At 45.0% G+C, this 17,764-nt stretch overlaps 1 protein-coding gene across 1 annotated transcript in view; it reads left to right on the plus strand.

The window, feature by feature from the left end:
• CCNY (cyclin Y) overlaps positions 1-16,290 on the plus strand; it is a 124,280-nt gene extending 107,990 nt beyond the window's left edge. Inside the window, exons 5-10 of the mRNA XM_057542963.1 lie at positions 1,276-1,311; positions 4,521-4,578; positions 4,671-4,790; positions 10,483-10,649; positions 13,945-14,107; positions 15,052-16,290. Of these exons, the coding sequence (XP_057398946.1) occupies positions 1,276-1,311; positions 4,521-4,578; positions 4,671-4,790; positions 10,483-10,649; positions 13,945-14,107; positions 15,052-15,168 (661 nt within the window). The 3' untranslated portion in view covers positions 15,169-16,290. The remainder of the gene's footprint in view (positions 1-1,275; positions 1,312-4,520; positions 4,579-4,670; positions 4,791-10,482; positions 10,650-13,944; positions 14,108-15,051) is intronic.
• The last annotated feature ends 1,474 nt before the right edge of the window (positions 16,291-17,764 follow it).

A 17,764-nucleotide genomic window follows, 5' to 3' on the forward strand; every position in this document is an offset into this window, starting at 1 on the left:
AGGTTGCAAAAGAGGAAATAATTTAAAAAAATTGGGCAGTCAACACGAATAACCCTGCCAACTTGATAGGCGATCAAAGAAACTCAAATTGAAAACGGTTACAATTTTTAACCTATCCAGTTGGAGAACATTTTTCCAAAACATTCAAGGTGAGTGTTGGTGAAGGGGAGGTGAGACAGACACTGGTGGGGAAGTACACTGGTACAGCTTTTCTGCAAAGATACTGGGATGTATGTGTGGGGAGCCTCACAGTTATTAATGACCTTAGAGCAAGTAATTCCAAGTACAGGATGTGTTCTTATGGAAATAATATAGTCATAGGTCACACAAATATTTATCTGTGGGTATATTCATTATGGTGTTAATCATAATTGCAAAAATATTTAAATGTTCAATAGTAGGGGGATGGTTAATAAATTATTCAACAGTGTAATGGAATATAGTCAGCCATTTAAAGTCATGTTTTTGAATAACATTTTAATGGTAAGAAAAATGTTAATGAGGATAAAAGTGGGATGCAAACCTGTTTGCTTTAGGTAGATACGAATAAATACCTCTATATCTTAAGCTGATAGTAATAATCTTTGGGCAGAGGAATTATTTTTCTGTATACTTTTTTTATTTTCCAAAAATTTCTTCCATCTGAATATAACACATTTCATAATCAGAAAAACATTATTTGAAGAAAATTCAGGGGATAGGAATGTCTTCATTAAATTCAGATCTTTTAAAATGTAAAATAAAATTTTAAGGTATTACAAATAAGAGTTACACTACCATTTCAGCAAATGAATGAATAAATTAGGCAGACTTCCAAGAGGTTATTGATTGAAAAGAAAAAATGGCAAACTACTGTGGGTAATATTCACATTTTGCTGGTGGTTATAAAGAAACCACTGATTTTCTAAATAGCAGGTGCTGAGTTGGAGACTTCTAGAGGTGTTTAATTTCACCACCTATTTTTTACATAGTGCCTATATTTTAAAGTGAGGAAGGCTTAAGATTTCAGATAGAAAGAGAAATTTGTTTCTGAGTATCACTTGAAGTTTTGGTGTTTCTGGAAAAGATTTAATAATTGCTCAAAATAAGTACCTGATTGATTTACTTTGAAGAATGCATTTTCTTAATCAGCATTCTGAATTAAATGGGGCTGTTCAGATGGGTCATTTTACTTTTACTTAAATTTTAAATATTTATGGTCAGACTGATGCCAGATAATATATAACATCTTGAATGTGCTTATGAAACATTGAACTCCTGCATTTTATTTTACAGTGTAGCTCTCGCAATATATTACCACATCAAAAACAGGTAGGTGGATTTTGATTAATTTTGTGCTAAAAACATCACACATCATCTACTGTTATGTTTTTCCTATTACGTTCTAGTTGCCTCAGCCTTTGAGTTTTATATTCTTATCTCATTTTCATAGAATCTCTAAAGTTAGTACAATTTACCCATACTTCCTAGGTAAGTGCTGAACTGCTTCTGAGTCAGAGGAAGCCAAACGAAGCCAGCAAAACAGGACAAAGTTTCTTGACAATGTTCAGCCTCCTCTTGACTTTATTTTCTGTATAAGTTGCGTAAACATTCTGTCTGTTATAAAATATTTTAACAGTTTTCTGTGTGCAGCTTTAACATGAAAAAATGTTTAGTTTATAGTTTCAATTCAGTAGGAAAAGTTTTGTCGTAAATTTAGTCATAAACTATTTTAATGTAGTGGAAATTATCTCTCTGATAGAAGTCTGGAGATAGTTCAGTTAATTTTAAAAGTCAGTTAAAACAGGGACTCATAGAAGAATCATTTAAAAATTTACCTTAAGCATTTTAATTCAACATAAAACATGTAAAAGTACACTCATTTGCCAGTTTTATGCAGCATCGAGGCTTCTGCTTCGAGCCTGGGGCATTGATTACGAAAGTGCTGTCCCTTTATAAGCCGCACCTGTTTTGTGTGTATTTTTTGTTTGTTTTTGTAATCAATAGCGAGAAAACTTATGACATTTGCTAAACAATGAGTGTAGAATCTTTTAGGTTTTGACCACACCTGATCTACAGCAAACTTGTTTTTAGTGATTTCCTTTTCTTGGGTCTTTACAAAGCATCCTTCTCAGTTTTCATGAGAACAGATCCACTCTCGTTGCAGTCCTGTTTCACTGATTGATGTGACATTTACATGTGTTATATGAGTGTAGTAACAGTTCCGGGAACCAGCAAGGTCACCTTCTGGCTAGCGTGGGTCTCCGCAGTGGGGGCCACAGCCCGGCAGTCTGTTTTACGAAGGGGACAAGGGAGAGTTGTGACAAGCAGTGAAGCGGAGGGTAGATGACAGAGCTTGTGATGGACAGGTTATGGGAAAACACAGCCATTGGAAGCAAACACCTGGAAAGGTATTCTCTGTAATGACCTTTCTCTGTAGTGTAACTGTGATTCATGGTTCATTATGGTGCTTGAGAAGTTTGGATTTACGAACTTACAAAATGTAGGATACTGGAACTTCGAACCTTGACCAGAATAACTTAGTGAGAGTGTAGATTTGTCTTGCTGCTTATTTCTATGATAGTAGTTCACACTTTTTAAACACTTAGGTCTTAACTAGCAATGTAATGCCATTGGTGAAACTCAGATGTGTTCTCAAATCAGTTTCGCATTAGCGTCTCCAATTTCTCAGTTCTTAGACTCTATGGGCCTCAAAGCTAATCTGTAGCCACAGCCATTAATAATAAGACCCAACTTCATTAAATGCTTACTCTGGCTGCCCTGGTCAGCTCTTTGCATGCCTTATCTCATTTAATTTTTTATAACAGCTCCATGAAGTGATTCTGACATTATCTCCATTTTACAGATAAAGAAACTAGGCATAGAGAGATTTTAAATAATTTGCCTGAGATTACACAACTAGTAAAGTGGGGAATTGGAAATTGAACCCAAGCAATGTACCACTGAGACTTTAAATGATATGCTCTGATGGGTTAATGGTGATAAATTGGGCCGAGAGGAAGTGGAGAGAGTCCAACTGAAAAGTCAGCCTGTGAAAACAAGCATGATTAATTTACAGATTGTAGCCTGAAAGTGTCTTGAGAAGAGGTGTCTGCAGACTCCCTCTTTGATAAGTTATACCGACCCAGCCTCAGGGGCTGGTGATAGATCCCTTAGCTTTGATAGAGACGGTGCTGAGATTCATAGCTTTTAATGGAAGTGAAAGCAAAATCCACATCTCAGAGGAGTCATTTTAGCTTAAATTCTGAATCCTTATTTATATTTCTGAACCTACATTTTGATTTTTAAAATTACTTGTGGTGAAAGTTTCCCGAGAGTGCTGAATGGTGTTTCAGGGGCTCTCACTCCTCAGGAGAAGTGAACGGGGCTGAAGAGCCTGAGCAGTTGGGGGCGTCCCTCACCTTCCTCCCTGAGTACCTGGCAGAGGCAGTTAGCAGGAGAGGGATCGCAATTCCTCAGCGCCAGGTGCACTTTATGTTTTCAGACCCCACTCTCCAGTCCTGACTGCTTGAGCCTTGCTTTTATTCAGGTTCATCTAAATCTTTGCTGTCTGTCCTGCAGGCTAGTGAAAAGCAGCACAGGTATGAATGCCCAGAGCTTTAAAAACAGTTCCTACTGTGCAAAGACAGGGATGAAAATTGAGCTGTCCTGCCAAGCTCTTTCCTTCACTTTTATTTTTATGCAGACAGTAAGTTCATAGAACAGAAACTGTAGTGTTTGCCACGGGGCGTGCGTGTCAGGGACAGATCTGCAGCCTTCTGATATTTGCAAGCCTAGTTGACATTGGAAAATTGTGTGCTGTTAACCAAAGCAGTGGTTTCCTAATTTGGTTTTTAAAGAAAAAATTTTAGAACTCAAATGACATAAAACAGATGGAGGTAGAGCCATCACTAGTGGAGTGTGGACGACCCCCCAGAGCCCAGCGGCCCCGCTGAGCTCACAGTGAACGCTGCCACTTTAAATGGGTCTGTGCAGTTACCGGCTCGGTAACAACCAGTTACACTTTTCTACGTGTCCCCTCTTGTTTTTCAATATACAATCATGAAACTCCTCATTAGCGAAGTGGTTAAGTTGCATGCTGTGAAACTTTCAAACTCATCTCCAGGACACACTATGAGTGTTCATTCTTACCCTCAGACTTCTTTCTTATCGACCACAACATAAGGATGGTTTAAACAGATCTGTCAGCCTTTGCTCAGAAACAAGAGGTTAAAGAAATTTAGATTTGGTTCATTTGAAAACTCAGGAAATGAAAATCTAGATTTTCACTTAAGTTAATTAAACTAAATGTGATTCATAACCTTTATTTCTTGGACTATTCAAAAATGATTAAGTATTGTCCCCAAGAAAAACAAATTATAATTCATGAATAATCAGTAGCATCTCTTAACAGTTAGCACTGCCTCTGTTTCTTGAAATAACAGCTGAATCAAAATATATTTTTGTTTCCTTTTGACTGGCACTCATTCTTGCAGAAGGTAAACTCCGTTTTCTGTTATTTCCCCCCCACCTCCCACCAGGGACCCAGATGGAAGGATGCTCTTGGATATTTTCGATGAGAACCTTCACCCTCTTTCGGTAACCCTCCCCCCGGGTCTCAGGGTGTTGTCCAGTCGTGTCTCTGTTGTTCTTGTTGGGTGGCCAGTCATTGAGAATCTCTCCTTTCCCAGAAATCCGAAGTGCCACCAGATTATGACAAACACAACCCAGAGCAGAAGCAGATTTACCGGTTTGTTCGGACACTGTTCAGTGCTGCTCAGCTGACTGCGGAATGTGCCATTGTCACCCTGGTGAGTGCCCGCAGGGTGACGCGGTCGTGGAGTGGGGCGCAGGCAGGAATGTCCATCACAGACCTGGGAAGCACAGCACCACTTCAGGGTTGTCTTTTATCTGGGAGGGTAGCGACGGGATCTCCTAAAAGAGGGCGCGTGGTCTGCTCCACAGTGCCCACCTAAAGCCCATTGTCAGATCACACTCAGAATCAGCAAAGCTGAAATGCTGCGTGCAGGTAAGTGAAGCACGGGGCCCAAGGGCTTGAGAAGGACCAGGGCCGCCTCATTAATGTCCAGGTTTCTGGTGTTGGTTCCCTGCAGAGGTTTTAATACCGTTGATCAGATGTGATAAATTCATACATTGGAAGGACTGCTGTAGTTGCTGCCTTCTCTTGTGATTTTCGTGTAAATATATGTCTGTAAGATACTCAGATACAGCATGGACACAAATCTGCACTTTACGACTCGAGATAAGAATCTGTAACCTTACTTAGACTCTGAAAACCTTAGGGACGGACTCTTTAGGTCAGATCTCATTTGGGAAATAGATTTGACAGTGTAGCCCATTGTCACTGACCTTTTGTCACTGACATTGTGTGCAACTCAGATAAGAAGTCAGCTCTGCCAGTGCACGGGCTGCCCCGAGGGACCAGAAAGTCATCCCTGCAGTTCCTGAGAAGAGATTGGTGTGTGACAGTGTACAGGACCCTCTGTGTCTCTGCCACACGAAGAGCCCTGTACTCTCGGCTGATTGGACAGTACCCTGTTTGTTTGTTCACTTCTTCTCTCATGGAACTTTCCGCCTGATAGGCTAACAGACACTCAACAAGTCTTCCTCAGTGATCTGGGGTGATGAGAGGTCCTTAGGTCATGATTGAGAAGCGTATTTATTGCTCAGCTTTGTTCCTCCAAAGGATGTCATGTCCTTACAAAACACACCTCGGGCAGCAGGGTTGACATTTTAATGAAGGGAGATTGTGATAAAGGGGAGGGAAGTGTAAGAAAATCAGATGACACCGTGGATAAGGTTAGTACTAAAATCCACGCCATGATGAAAGATTTATTTTGAAGCTCCTGCAGATGGAATGCGGTGGGGTTTTTTTACCTTCCATTCCTAAGAAAACTGTGACCTGACCGTGCCCCGTAGTGCCTTAGAGTTTGGATTTATTAGCATGAAGGAGAAGGGTAGTGTCCTGTGGAGGACACAGTTTCTGCAGAGACGTTGAGAATATGTAAAGTGTGTTTCCCTGTCTCCGAGGGTGACTGGGAGGGGTGGTTAGTTTGTCTTCGGAGTACTACGAGAGTGGTGTGTATTTGTCAGTCATTGGAACTGCTGAAATCTTCTCTTGTCCTGTGACATCAGCTGGTGGCATAGGGGATTAGCGTACATATATGGGGGTCTTGCTGGCTACAGCCTAAAGGTGAGCAGCTTCGGGGCCCGCACAGCAGGCCCAGCTCTGCAGACCGATTCTCTGGGGCCTGCTTGGTTGGCCGAGTCAGCCTGGGGCCTGTGGGCAGAAGGCAGACAGCTGCGAGCTCTGAGCGAGCCCCGTGTATGATGATCCTGCCCTTCTCGCCAGTCTCTAGAGGTAGAAGCAGCCGTTCACAACAGGTCCGGTCTAGAGCTGGCAGAGCTGCGTCTCTCTCGGCCTTTCTCCTGGGCCTTCTCTTGGCAACGTGCCCGTGGGGAGGCGGGGAGGCCCACAGTTAGCTCTGCACTGCTGCCCACAAGGAACCAGACTGCAGCTTGCCTGTGGAAGGAGCGTCCAGGACCTTCAGCCACTTGCTCCTGGCTGTATCAGGGAGCACCAGTCATGCCAACCCAGCTGGGTCCCCCTCGAGTGGCCTGGCAGGTCCAGCCATTGCTGCACGGCCGTGAGGGCTGCCATTCAGCCCCTGGACTGCAGCCCCAAAGTACCTCTCAGAGGCCGGTGCTCTGATGGTGGGGCCTCCTGCGGAATCTATCCATTCTGACCCCGAAGACTCCCTTTTTTAGGTCACGTTAGTGGTTTCTCAGGAAGTCAAAAGCTGTTGTTCAGATGGTGTCCAGTGACGAATCCAAATATCTCATTCTTGTGCTCCTTCAAATACTAGCAAATAGGAAGCGCTGTTGAGGTCCCAGTTGGCTAAGCTCTGGGTACGAGAGTCTAAGATGAACGGACCCAGGGCTGCTCTTTAAAATCCATGGAAAAATTCCAGCATCATCGGAAGTTTGGTCACATATATCCTGGATTCCATGAGTTTGCATTTTCTTCCTCCCCCGTGCCTTTAACAGTTTTATTTTGTACAGTCAACTGAATGCTCTTTGTAGCTCAGTAAGTGCTCACTAGCCTGTATTTTCTAGAGACTCCTGAGGATGGTCCTTCTTATGAAATTAAATCTGAAAATTTAATTGAGCAAGAGTGTCCTATTAGCAACAGTCTAGGGAATGGTGTTCAGAAAGAATCAATTGTCTGTTATTTTACTTGGCAGAGAATTAAAACACCCAAGTGGGAGTTTACTAAAGAAATTGCAGCTGACCCTTGAATATAGCTTTACTGGCAAGTTCTGCTAAATTACGTGCTGTTAAGTGGCGCTTATTATGAATGCCTTATCTCCCAACATAACAACTGCCTTCTCTCAGTAATGGAGTGTATTTTCATATCTAATTCCTCTAGTTAGGCCTAGTGGAATATCAGACATGGTAGATGCCCGTTATTTTTTTCAAATGTTATCTTAAATATTATCTAGTTTACCTGTTAATATCTATCAACTATGGTAAAGTAAGTAAGAAGAAAATTGAGTAGCCTTCTTTTTGTACTGAGTCAATGAGGAGCTGTTTCATTGGGGAGCTTGGAGAGGTTTGTATAGCTCGTATATATAAAGGAATAGAGTCTTAGGGATCTGGATGAAGATTGTTCATAACAATTGCTTTAAAAAATCTGGAGTTAGGTCCAGCCTCAGTTTTCTGCTTGTTTTTTTTTTTTCTTTTTTTTAAGAAATACTCTATTTTATTTATTTATTCTTTTGGCCGCACCACATAGCTTGTGGGATCTTAGTTCCCCGACCAGGGATTGAACCCGTGCCCTCGGCAGTGAAAGTGTGGAGTCCTAACCACTGGACCACCAGGGAATTCCCTATCATACATCTTTTTGATTGTCTCCTTGGTAGAATGAGAAGAATTAGTCATCAACCTTTGTAAAAACTATGGAAATAATCATTCCACAGTTCAGAAAAGTGTAAAACATGCCAATAAACGGATTTTTACGAAGGGGAACTTTAAAAGGCATTCGTACCTTGTGACCCAGCTTAAGCAGTGGGCTTTGTGGGTATTTCTTTTTTTTTTTTTTTTTTTTGTTGTTGTTGTTTTGTTTGTTTTTTTATACTGCAGGTTCTTATTAGGCATCAGTTTTATACACATCAGTGTATACATGTCAATCCCAATCGCCCAATTCAGCACACCACCATCCCCACCTCACCGCAGTTTTCCCCCCTTGGTGTCCATATGTCCATTCTCTACATCTGTGTCTCAACTTCTGCCCTGCAAACTGGCTCATCTGTACCATTTTTCTAGGTTCCACATACATGCATTAATATACGATATTTGTTTTTCTCTTTCTGACTTACTTCACTCTGTATGACAGTCTCTAGATCAATCCACGTCTCAAGAAATGACTCAGTTTCCTTCCTTTTTATGGCTGAGTAATATTCCATTGTATATATGTACCACATCTTCTTTATCCATTCGTCTGTTGATGGGCATTTAGGTTGCTTCCATGACCTGGCTATTGTAAATAGTGCTGCAATGAACATTCGGGTGCATGTGTCCTTTTGAATTACGGTTTTCTCTGGGTATATGCCCAGTAGTGGGATTGCTGGGTCATATGGTAATTCTATTTTTAGTTTTTTAAGGAACCTCCATACTGTTCTCCATAGTTTGTGGGTATTTCTGATGTCTGTCTTCAAACTAAATTATGGCAGTTTATAAATCCTATATTACATGGTTTCATTTTACAACTTCAGCTGGAATTATTTCATTTAAAAATACCACTTCAGGGACTTCCCTGGTGGTCCAGTGGTTAAGACTCCATGCTCCCAATGCAGGGGGTCTGGGTTCGATCCCTGGTCAGGGAACTAGATTCCACATGCCACAGCTAAGCCCGCATGCCTCAACTGAAGATCCCTCACGCAGCAACGAAGATCCCACGTACTGCAACTAAGACCTGGCGAAGCCAAATACATACATACATACATACATACATACATACATATTAAAAAAAAATACAGAAAACAACAAGTGTTGGCAAGGATAACCCTTGTGCATTATCGGTGGGGATGTGAATGGTTCAGCTGCTGTAGAAGATAGTATGGTGGTTCTTCAAACAATTAAACATAGATTATGATATGATCCAGCAGTTCCACTTCTGGGTGTATACCCGAAAGAATCAAAAGCAGAGACTCGAACAGATACTTGTACACTAGCATTCACAGCAACATTATTCACAGTAGCCAAAAGAGGAAACCACTCAAATGTCTGTCAGTGGATGATAGATAAACAAAATGTGGTCCGTACATACAGTGGATCATTATTCAGCCTTGAAAAGGGAGGACATGTTGACACATGCTGCTGCGTGGAACATTATGCTCAATGAAAGAAGCCAATCACAAAAGGACAAATGTGCTACGATTCCACCTACGAAAGGTACCCAGAGTGGTCACAGTCACGGAGGCGGAAAGCACAAAGGTGGGGGCCAGGGGCCAGGGGAGGGGGAGTGGGGAGTTGTAATAGGTACAGAGCTTCAATTTGGGAAGATGAAAAAGTTCTGGAAATAGAGATAGATGGTGGTGATTTCACAACACTGTGACTGTTCTTAATGCCACAGAAATGATTAAGTGGTAAATCTTATGTGTATCTTACCATAATAAAAAAAAATACATTTAGCAACACTGCCTGTAAATCTACAATTACCTCAAAATAAAGAGTTTAATTTAGAAACAACTACAGATAGAAAAAAATAGGTTTCTTCCTTTCACATCCTTTGTTCTCCTCCTTGGCACATTGGTGGTTTGGTTTTTGTTTGTTTTTTTAAACGGAACTTTTTTTTTTTTTTTTTGGCTGTGTTGGGTCTTCGTTGCTGCGCACAGGCTTTCTCTAGTTGCGGCGAGTGGGGGCTACTCTTCGTTGTGGTGCACGGGCTTCTCTAGTTGCGGAGCACGGGCTCTAGGCGCGCAGGCTTCAGTAGTTGTGGCTCGTGGGCTCAGTAGTTGTGGCTCGCAGGCTCTAGAGCTCAGGCTCAGTAGTTGTGGCGCATGGGCTTAGTTGCTCCGCGGCATGTGGGATCTTCCAGGACCAGGGCTCGAACCCGTGTCCCCTGCATTGGCAGGCAGATTCTTAACCACTGCGCTACTAGGGAAACCCGGTGGTTTGTTGAATGCGTGTTGATGTCGTAGTTGGTAGAGTAAGAAATTAACCCGCAGCTCCTAGAACACTTTCCTGCCCCAGAGTCTTAAGGTCCAGCTTCATCCACACGTCCAGTTACGGAGTGTGCCTCTCAGCCCATTTTGCCTCAGACTCGTTGAGCCCTTTGACTTTTTAAAATACGTGTGATCAGGCTGTCCCCCTGAGCTGGGGGAGTGCAGTGAACAGTTGGGAGTTGGTTTGCGTGTGCTGGCGGGTGTGGAGCCAGGAACAAGGCAGGTCACCGGGCGCTGGCATGCTTGTGTCTTCCAGGTGTACCTCGAAAGGCTTCTAACGTACGCAGAGATTGACATCTGTCCGGCCAACTGGAAGCGGATTGTTCTGGGGGCCATCCTGCTGGCCTCCAAGGTATGGGACGACCAGGCCGTGTGGAACGTGGACTACTGCCAGATCCTGAAGGACATCACGGTGGAGGACATGTGAGTGTGGGCGGGGGTGTCTGCGGAGGAAACCCACCCCTTTGTGGACCTGCTCAGTGTGGTATGAGTGGATGTAATTGCACGTCTGTTGTGAGCTGGCCGAGCAAGGACACAGTTGCTGAAACCTTATTCTAGGCGAACCTTCCTTGACCTTCCCGCTCCCTGTCTGCGGTGGAGTTCATCCCAGCTCTGTATCCACTGCAGACTGATGACAGGCAGCAGATGGGCCAAAATGTTACCTGTTTCTGTTCAGTTTCAGAGAGAAGACTTTCACTGCTTTTGTCACATTTTGCAAGTTCAGTTGCTTAAAATGAGCGTTCTGTCCTCAAGGTCCCCCTGTGCTGTCCTGTTGGGCTGCGTGTTCTCTCTCAGGGCACCATCCTGAGCTCACGTTTAGCTGCAGCCTGGGGGCTGGGGTCCCGGGGGCTGGGCGTACAGGAAGTGGGGTCAGAACCTCTCAGGAGCAATGAGCTGTTTTGGAAACACCCAATCAGGATGAATTTCTTACAGTTCCTTATGGTTTACAGGCATTTCTGACATGATTCTTGCTAATATTTTTCTCGTCTTGTTTGGCTTCTTTGAGGAAGCTCTGGGCTGGAGGAGGTTCCACTGTGTCCCGGTCCACATCCGTGTCCCTGGACCCAGTGACCAGTGCGGGCTCCTCCCCACCCTGCCCCCCTTCTTCCGGTTGCTGGTTCGCTGGGCATCCCATTTTTGTGCTGCCCTGGGAGCTCCTGTTTGTGTTTTGGGTCTTTTGCCAGAGCCTTTTCCTGCTGCAGACCTGTATGACTCCTTCCTACATCTGTCATTCTTTATCATAAAAAGTAAGACAAATAATGAAGTTTTTGACAGCAAGAAAAATAAAATGAACATATTTAAAAAAAATTCTTGATTATATTTCAAGTTGAAAACAGTTACTAAGATAATTGTTATCCAGACTGTAAGTAGGTTGCTTCCACCTTTCAGCTGCTGTGAATAACACTGTCGTGAATATGAACACGGGTGTGCAGATACCTCCCCGAGGCCCTGCTCTCCGTTCTTTGGGATCTATGCCCAGAAGTGGGATTGCTGCTTGGTGGCTGGTCTTTAAAGTGAGCCCATTTTTCTACAAAAGCCGACAGGCCATTAGGTGATGAAAACAACTCTCTTTACTCCATTTTAGAACCCCATTTGCAAGTTGCTAAATGGCATCAGTTCAGTTGGGTTTCTTTACAATGTTGATCTAACGTAACAAATATTTCTTAAATCTTTTTTGTTTATTGACTTGAATTTATTTATTATAAAGTTTTGCATCAGAACTATTTCCTTATAATTATCCCCTTCGGGGCAGTAAATCCATCAAGCCCGTTCTCTCTGCATCACTGTTAGTTGTTTGATGATTTATCACATAACAAGCTGCCGTATGTCCCTGGAGGAAGTACTTCTGCCGTTTGGAAATTCAGATTCGGGGAATTATTTTTATTTTCTAAATCTTGCCTTAGTTGGAAAACACAGAAGCTCTAAAAATCTTTATTTCCCCCCAAACTTAAACATTCTATTCAAGAGAACACTCAGTATTCAGGAAGGCTGTTTTTGCCCTAAGGAACCCTGGGAAACTGCCACCTTGTTCAAAACCAGATTCCTCTTGACTTTAATCCTAGTTATACCCTCAACAAGAGGCAGTGGTGTCTAGATACCATTTGGGGCAGGAGTAGCTGACTAGTTCTCTTAACATTTATACTAAAAACTTGCTGGCACTGGAGAATGGGATCTGCAGTGGCACCTCTTAGCCACCGGGTGGCAGTCTGTCCACAGGCAGCTCCCAGGTTGCCCAGGAGAGCACTTCTGCCTTAGCGTATTTTTGACACTTAAGATTTTATCTGGGTTCCAGTATTTCACGGGATGACTTCTTATTAAATCTAACTTAAAGGAGCTATAAATACAAGTCATTAAAAGTGTAAGATTTAGCACAACACACACATTTGGGGCTTTACTCCTTTCTTGAAGCTGCATCGAAGCAGCCCCTCCGATTAAATGACCTGAACGCGACGTCTTGGTCTCTCCCTCCGAAGCGCTCAGGCCTTCGATAACAACTTGGTGAGGTTTCTCACTTCTGATCTGCCTGGGAGTTTCCGTCGGGGAACCAGCCACCCTGCTCACCTCCCAGCCTCCCTGCCGCCTCAGTGCTCCCGCCCCTGTTGTCATAGCAGCAATAGACAGACTCGGACGGCTTGATGGGGCCCCTGGCCGGAAGCAGACGGGCTGCCCCGCCCCCCCGCCAGAAGCAGCCCGCCCCCACCTGGCTCCTCCCCGCCAGAGCTGGTCGCTTCCCGGGCTCAGTTCAGCTCTCACTTCCGGGAAGCCTTCCCTGGATCCCTCCGCCCAGGCTGAGCTTGGTCCGCTCCTTTCAGTAACAGTAATTATGGAGCACCAACTGCATGTCAGGTGCTGAGCTGGGGCCAGGCTGCACCATCAGCTGTCACGGTTTCTGGCTCCGAGGAGACAAGGCGGGGAGACTGTGATAAAGGACAGAAGTGAGCCCGGGGTGCTGCCCGGGGAGGTGGCCCTGGAGCAGTGTTCCCAGACAGACCTGTCGCCGAGGACGCTTCTCCCCCGGCAGTAACTACCGAGAAGTAGGCCTGATGACAGGGGAAGTTTTCAGATGTATTCTGGCCGCCCTGGTTCGTCTTCATCCAGCTGGTTGGCTCCCCTGTGGACCAGGTGCTGTCGCTGAGTAGTTCTGAGCGGGCGGGCAGGCCCAGCAGCAGCAGCTCGCAGGAGTGTTGGAGATGCACGTTCTCGGGCCCACCCAGACCTGCCGGATCAGACGGGTGGGCCCAGCAGCGGCTCCTCACATGCCCTGCAGGTGATGGGTGTGCGCTGGGGCTGGGGAACCGCCTCCCTTCCCGCGGTCCCGAGGAAAGCCGGTCAGCGCGTCCCCACCTCTCCTCCCGGGAAGGGCGGTCCTCTGGGTCTTGGGGAGGCCTGTCCTCCAGGCTGCTGTCCGCCCTCACTGGACTCCACTTGACAGCTCTCGACTGCGTCTTCTGCCCCGTTTGAGCCCATGGTTCACGCGGAGAGGTGAGGCCAGAGCCTGCTGTGTGTGTGTGTGTCTGTGTGTGTGTGTGTGTGTACGCGCGCACATGTCTTATCGCACACATGGTCGCCCTGAAGCACTTCTGGTGATCATCCCAGTTAATCAGGCCTCATCCTTCCGGGCACTGGACCAAGTGGACTTGGCTGTGTCCAGCAGCCTGCGCAGGCGGCCACAGGTGGGGACAGTGGCTGAGGTGTGCGTTTGTGTCTTTCTCTGCAGGAACGAGCTGGAGCGACAGTTCCTCGAATTGCTCCAGTTCAACATCAACGTGCCCTCCAGTGTTTATGCCAAGTATTATTTTGATCTTCGTTCTCTGGCGGAAGCCAACAACCTGAGCTTCCCCTTGGAGCCCCTTAGCAGGGAGAGGGCCCACAAGCTGGAGGTAAGAGGCGTCAGCGCCCGGCGGGTGCACTGCTGCCGACTGAGCTGTGTGCTCACGGCAGTCCCTGATACTGCATGTCGTAAAATAAGGACAAGGTGCCCTGGATTTAATTTGTACAACCTCATATTTTTAAATAACCTTCCTAATGGTGGTTTTTACTTAATGTGCATTGATTCTGTTAAGTCAAAGAAGTTTTTAAAAAACCCGTTTTAAAAAAAATGTACCCACAAAAAGAGTGTTCCCAGCATGCACTTTTTTTTTTTTTGGCTGTGTTGGGTCTTCGTTTCTGTGCAAGGGCTTTCTCTAGTTGCAGCAAGCGGGGGCCACTCTTCATCGCAGTGCGCGGGCCTCTCACTATCGCGGCCTCTCTTGTTGCGGAGCACAGGCTCCAGACGCGCAGGCTCAGTAGTTGTGGCTCACGGGCCTAGTTGCTCTGCGGCATGTGGGATCTTCCCAGACCAGGGCTCAAACCCGTGTCCCCTGCATTGGCAGGCAGATTCTCAACCACTGCGCCACCAGGGAAGCCCCCCAGCATGCACTTTTATAAGGAAAAAGTTACCAGATGACCCTACTGATTGGGAATCCGAAAAGGTTTGATTCTGCCTTTATTTTTCATTTTTTCAAAGTATTTTCTCCACAGCCCAGTTAGAGCTGGGGCCAGCCCCTGTGGTTGGCCTGGATTCAGGGCCGTCACTGTTAAGCCGTGTGACTCTTGTGTCTTACACTTGTGTGTAGCTCAGCTTTGCACGTGCACCCAGCTCTTCCCATCCGACTTTGACAGCTGAAAGTGTGGGGACAAGGAGGCTCACACGGTTAGAGCCCTCCTTCAGAGGAGGCGCTGAGGCCCTCTGCACCTTCATCCCGAGTGTCCTCGGTGCTGAGGGCCAGCCAGGACGAGGGTGCTGGCTCCCGGGCTGACCTGATTACCTCCCCTCTGCCCCCAGGCCATCTCCCGCCTCTGCGAGGACAAGTACAAGGACCTGCGAAGACCCACGAGGAAGCGGTCAGCGAGTGCTGACAATCTGACTCTGCCCAGGTGGTCCCCGGCCATCATCTCCTAACCGTGGGCGTCCCCGCTGGCGGCCGTGCCATCCCTCAGTTTCTCGTTTAGTTCGAGAAAAGACAGTCTTGGGGTGGTTTTGTTTTGTTTCTCCTTTCCTTTTTTTAAAATTCATAGCTCCGCCAGGCTGCCTTGATGAGCGCCTCCACGCCGCGCGCACGGGCAGCAGGGCTCCGAGGAAGCCAAGTCGGTACCGTGGGATCCAGTCCGCGCCTTCCCAGCCCCGGAACAGCGCTTCCTTCGTGGAGGAAAGACTCTAACCCTGGAGGAGGAAGGGAAGGGAAAGGAAGTCGGCTAGAGGCAGGGAAAGCGGCTTGGCCATTTCCTAAGCCCCCCACCGTCGGTCAGTAGCCGGAACCGACAGGAAAGCCCGGCGTAGGCGACGAAGTTGGATGTGCATTAAAGTCGCGCGCCGCGTTCACCGCCCCACCCGGATCAGTATGTCCCGTAAGACTTCTTGCATTCCTTCTTGCTGCTTCTCGGGGATTTGGGGGGGATTTTTGTTTGTTTTATTCTGTTTTGGTTTTGGTCCCACAGAGCAGAGAATATAGTTTGTACCCACCATCGCACAGACATCCAAATAAATAGTACTGGCTGTTTCTCTCTGCACAACTCCTGCGAGCTGTCTTCTGAGCTTTCTTCCTCTCCAGGGGGAGCGCTTGTCACGTTTCTGTGCACCTTTATTTTAGACGGTTTTTCCACAGTGGCGGAATCAACTTGACTGTAGTGCTGAACCAAACGTAGCCCTTCCCCCCGACTCCTCCCCCAGGAACATTCTAGATCACATGGGTGCTTGTGCCTTCCGGTCCTGCGGTGGTTTCTCTCTGCCCTGACATCCTGGTGGAGGCTGCGCCCCCGCGGGCCGCGTGGGAGCCCTTCCTCCCCTGCCCACCCCCCTCCTCTACTTCCACGTCCATTGTGCAAGCAATATGCCTCTCAATTTTTATATGTTTACTTTAAATCAAAGTTAGTCTATTTGTATAAAATTTTTTAAAAATCTAAAATTTAAAAAAACGGGGGTGGGGGTGGGTATTCCCATGGAAGATCATTGAAGGGCAAAATGTTCCTATTTACTGAGGTATTTTTCACAGAATGATTGAATAAAAAACAACTTGCATTTTCATTGTGGGTGCTTAGTGAAGTTATACAAAATTAAACTGTGAAGGTTTATGCGTCATTAATTATGACCATCTCTTTTCGTTTCTGACTATCCCTCATTTCCTTATGGGCTGGATAAAAATCTATTACATCAAGTAAAATTAAAGGGTTAACGATAGACTACCACGTAAGTCTTAAGAATCTGGGTCAGTGAAGCATACAATGCTTTGGGGGTTGCACATTTTATTGGGTCACAATGACAGAGGTTTCTAAGTTTTTCCTTCATCAGGTCTTTGAGGCAAATGGCAGCAGAAATCTGTGTTTCACCTTCCTCCTGTGTGAGCTTGGAAGACTTTGGAATCTTATGTTATTAGTCTGTGCCCTAAACTCACCCACCTGCTCCCAAGACATGCCTGCTCCAGGTGAGACATGCTTTGTTAGTGGGAGGGACTCGGAAACACCCAGCATCCCAAGAACACCAAGCCAAGTGCTAGTCAGGTTCTGTGAAATGTGTATCATGTGTAAATGGAACTGTTTGAGCCAGAAATACTGTCAAATTCTTTCTGGCTTAAACTTTCAAAAGCAAACAAGCAGAATAGGAAAAGTTAATTATCTTTCCATTATAATTGTGTTGATACACTCTGTATGGGTTCCAAAATCAGCTTCTCTCGTCAAGTAAGAGTTGGATTTAGAATTTGAAATAGAAACCTAAACAAACATATAGAAAATATCATTTTATATTCCCTAATCTATATAGCTTAAAAAGGGACATATTTTCTTAGCTGAATATGAATACCTCTCAAATTAGTTCCTTCCACGTAAAGTATCTTATTTTACCCATCCATTTCAGGAAAGAGGTTCTGCTGCCTTTAAAGCAGACATCTTATTTTTATCCCTTTTATTTGAATGAGAGAGATTTGAAAATTGAATTATGTAAATATTTCAATGCATCTGCTATTATTTTATGGAGTTTATTAAACTACTTTAAAAAATTGTATAGTCTATTTATTGTATGTATGTACATACAGTCTGATAACTTAAATTTAAAGTGGGTTCCGTAAAACCTGACTCAGTCTTGTTTAGACTGTTGAATATTGTTTTAGCCCTGTGCACTGGACTCTACCTCTGTATAGGAAAATTTTCCGTATTAATGAGCATTGATCTGTATTAATTGGTTATGTTTCTTACACTAAGGATTTTTAAAACTCTGCTGTAAGTGTAGATTTCAGTTTTACTTTTGCAATATGAATCACCTGACACTAAGGTAGATACTTTAGGTTTGTTTTATTTTTCTACATGATGATGGAGACTTACATTTCGTTCTCTGGTTTGTTCTAAGTTTGCCCAAAAAACACCCGACAACAACCAGTACAGTACCTATTGATAAATCATCGTGATGTAATTTGTTTGCAAGGTGATTCATGCCCTACAATTAAAGCTGGATTGCTATTTAGGAACACATTGTCTTAGTGTAGTTTTTGAATGGACAGTTTTCATCA

Source organism: Balaenoptera acutorostrata, chromosome 3 (assembly GCF_949987535.1).
Source record: "Balaenoptera acutorostrata chromosome 3, mBalAcu1.1, whole genome shotgun sequence".
In the NCBI taxonomy this organism is placed as follows: Eukaryota; Metazoa; Chordata; class Mammalia; order Artiodactyla; family Balaenopteridae; genus Balaenoptera; species Balaenoptera acutorostrata.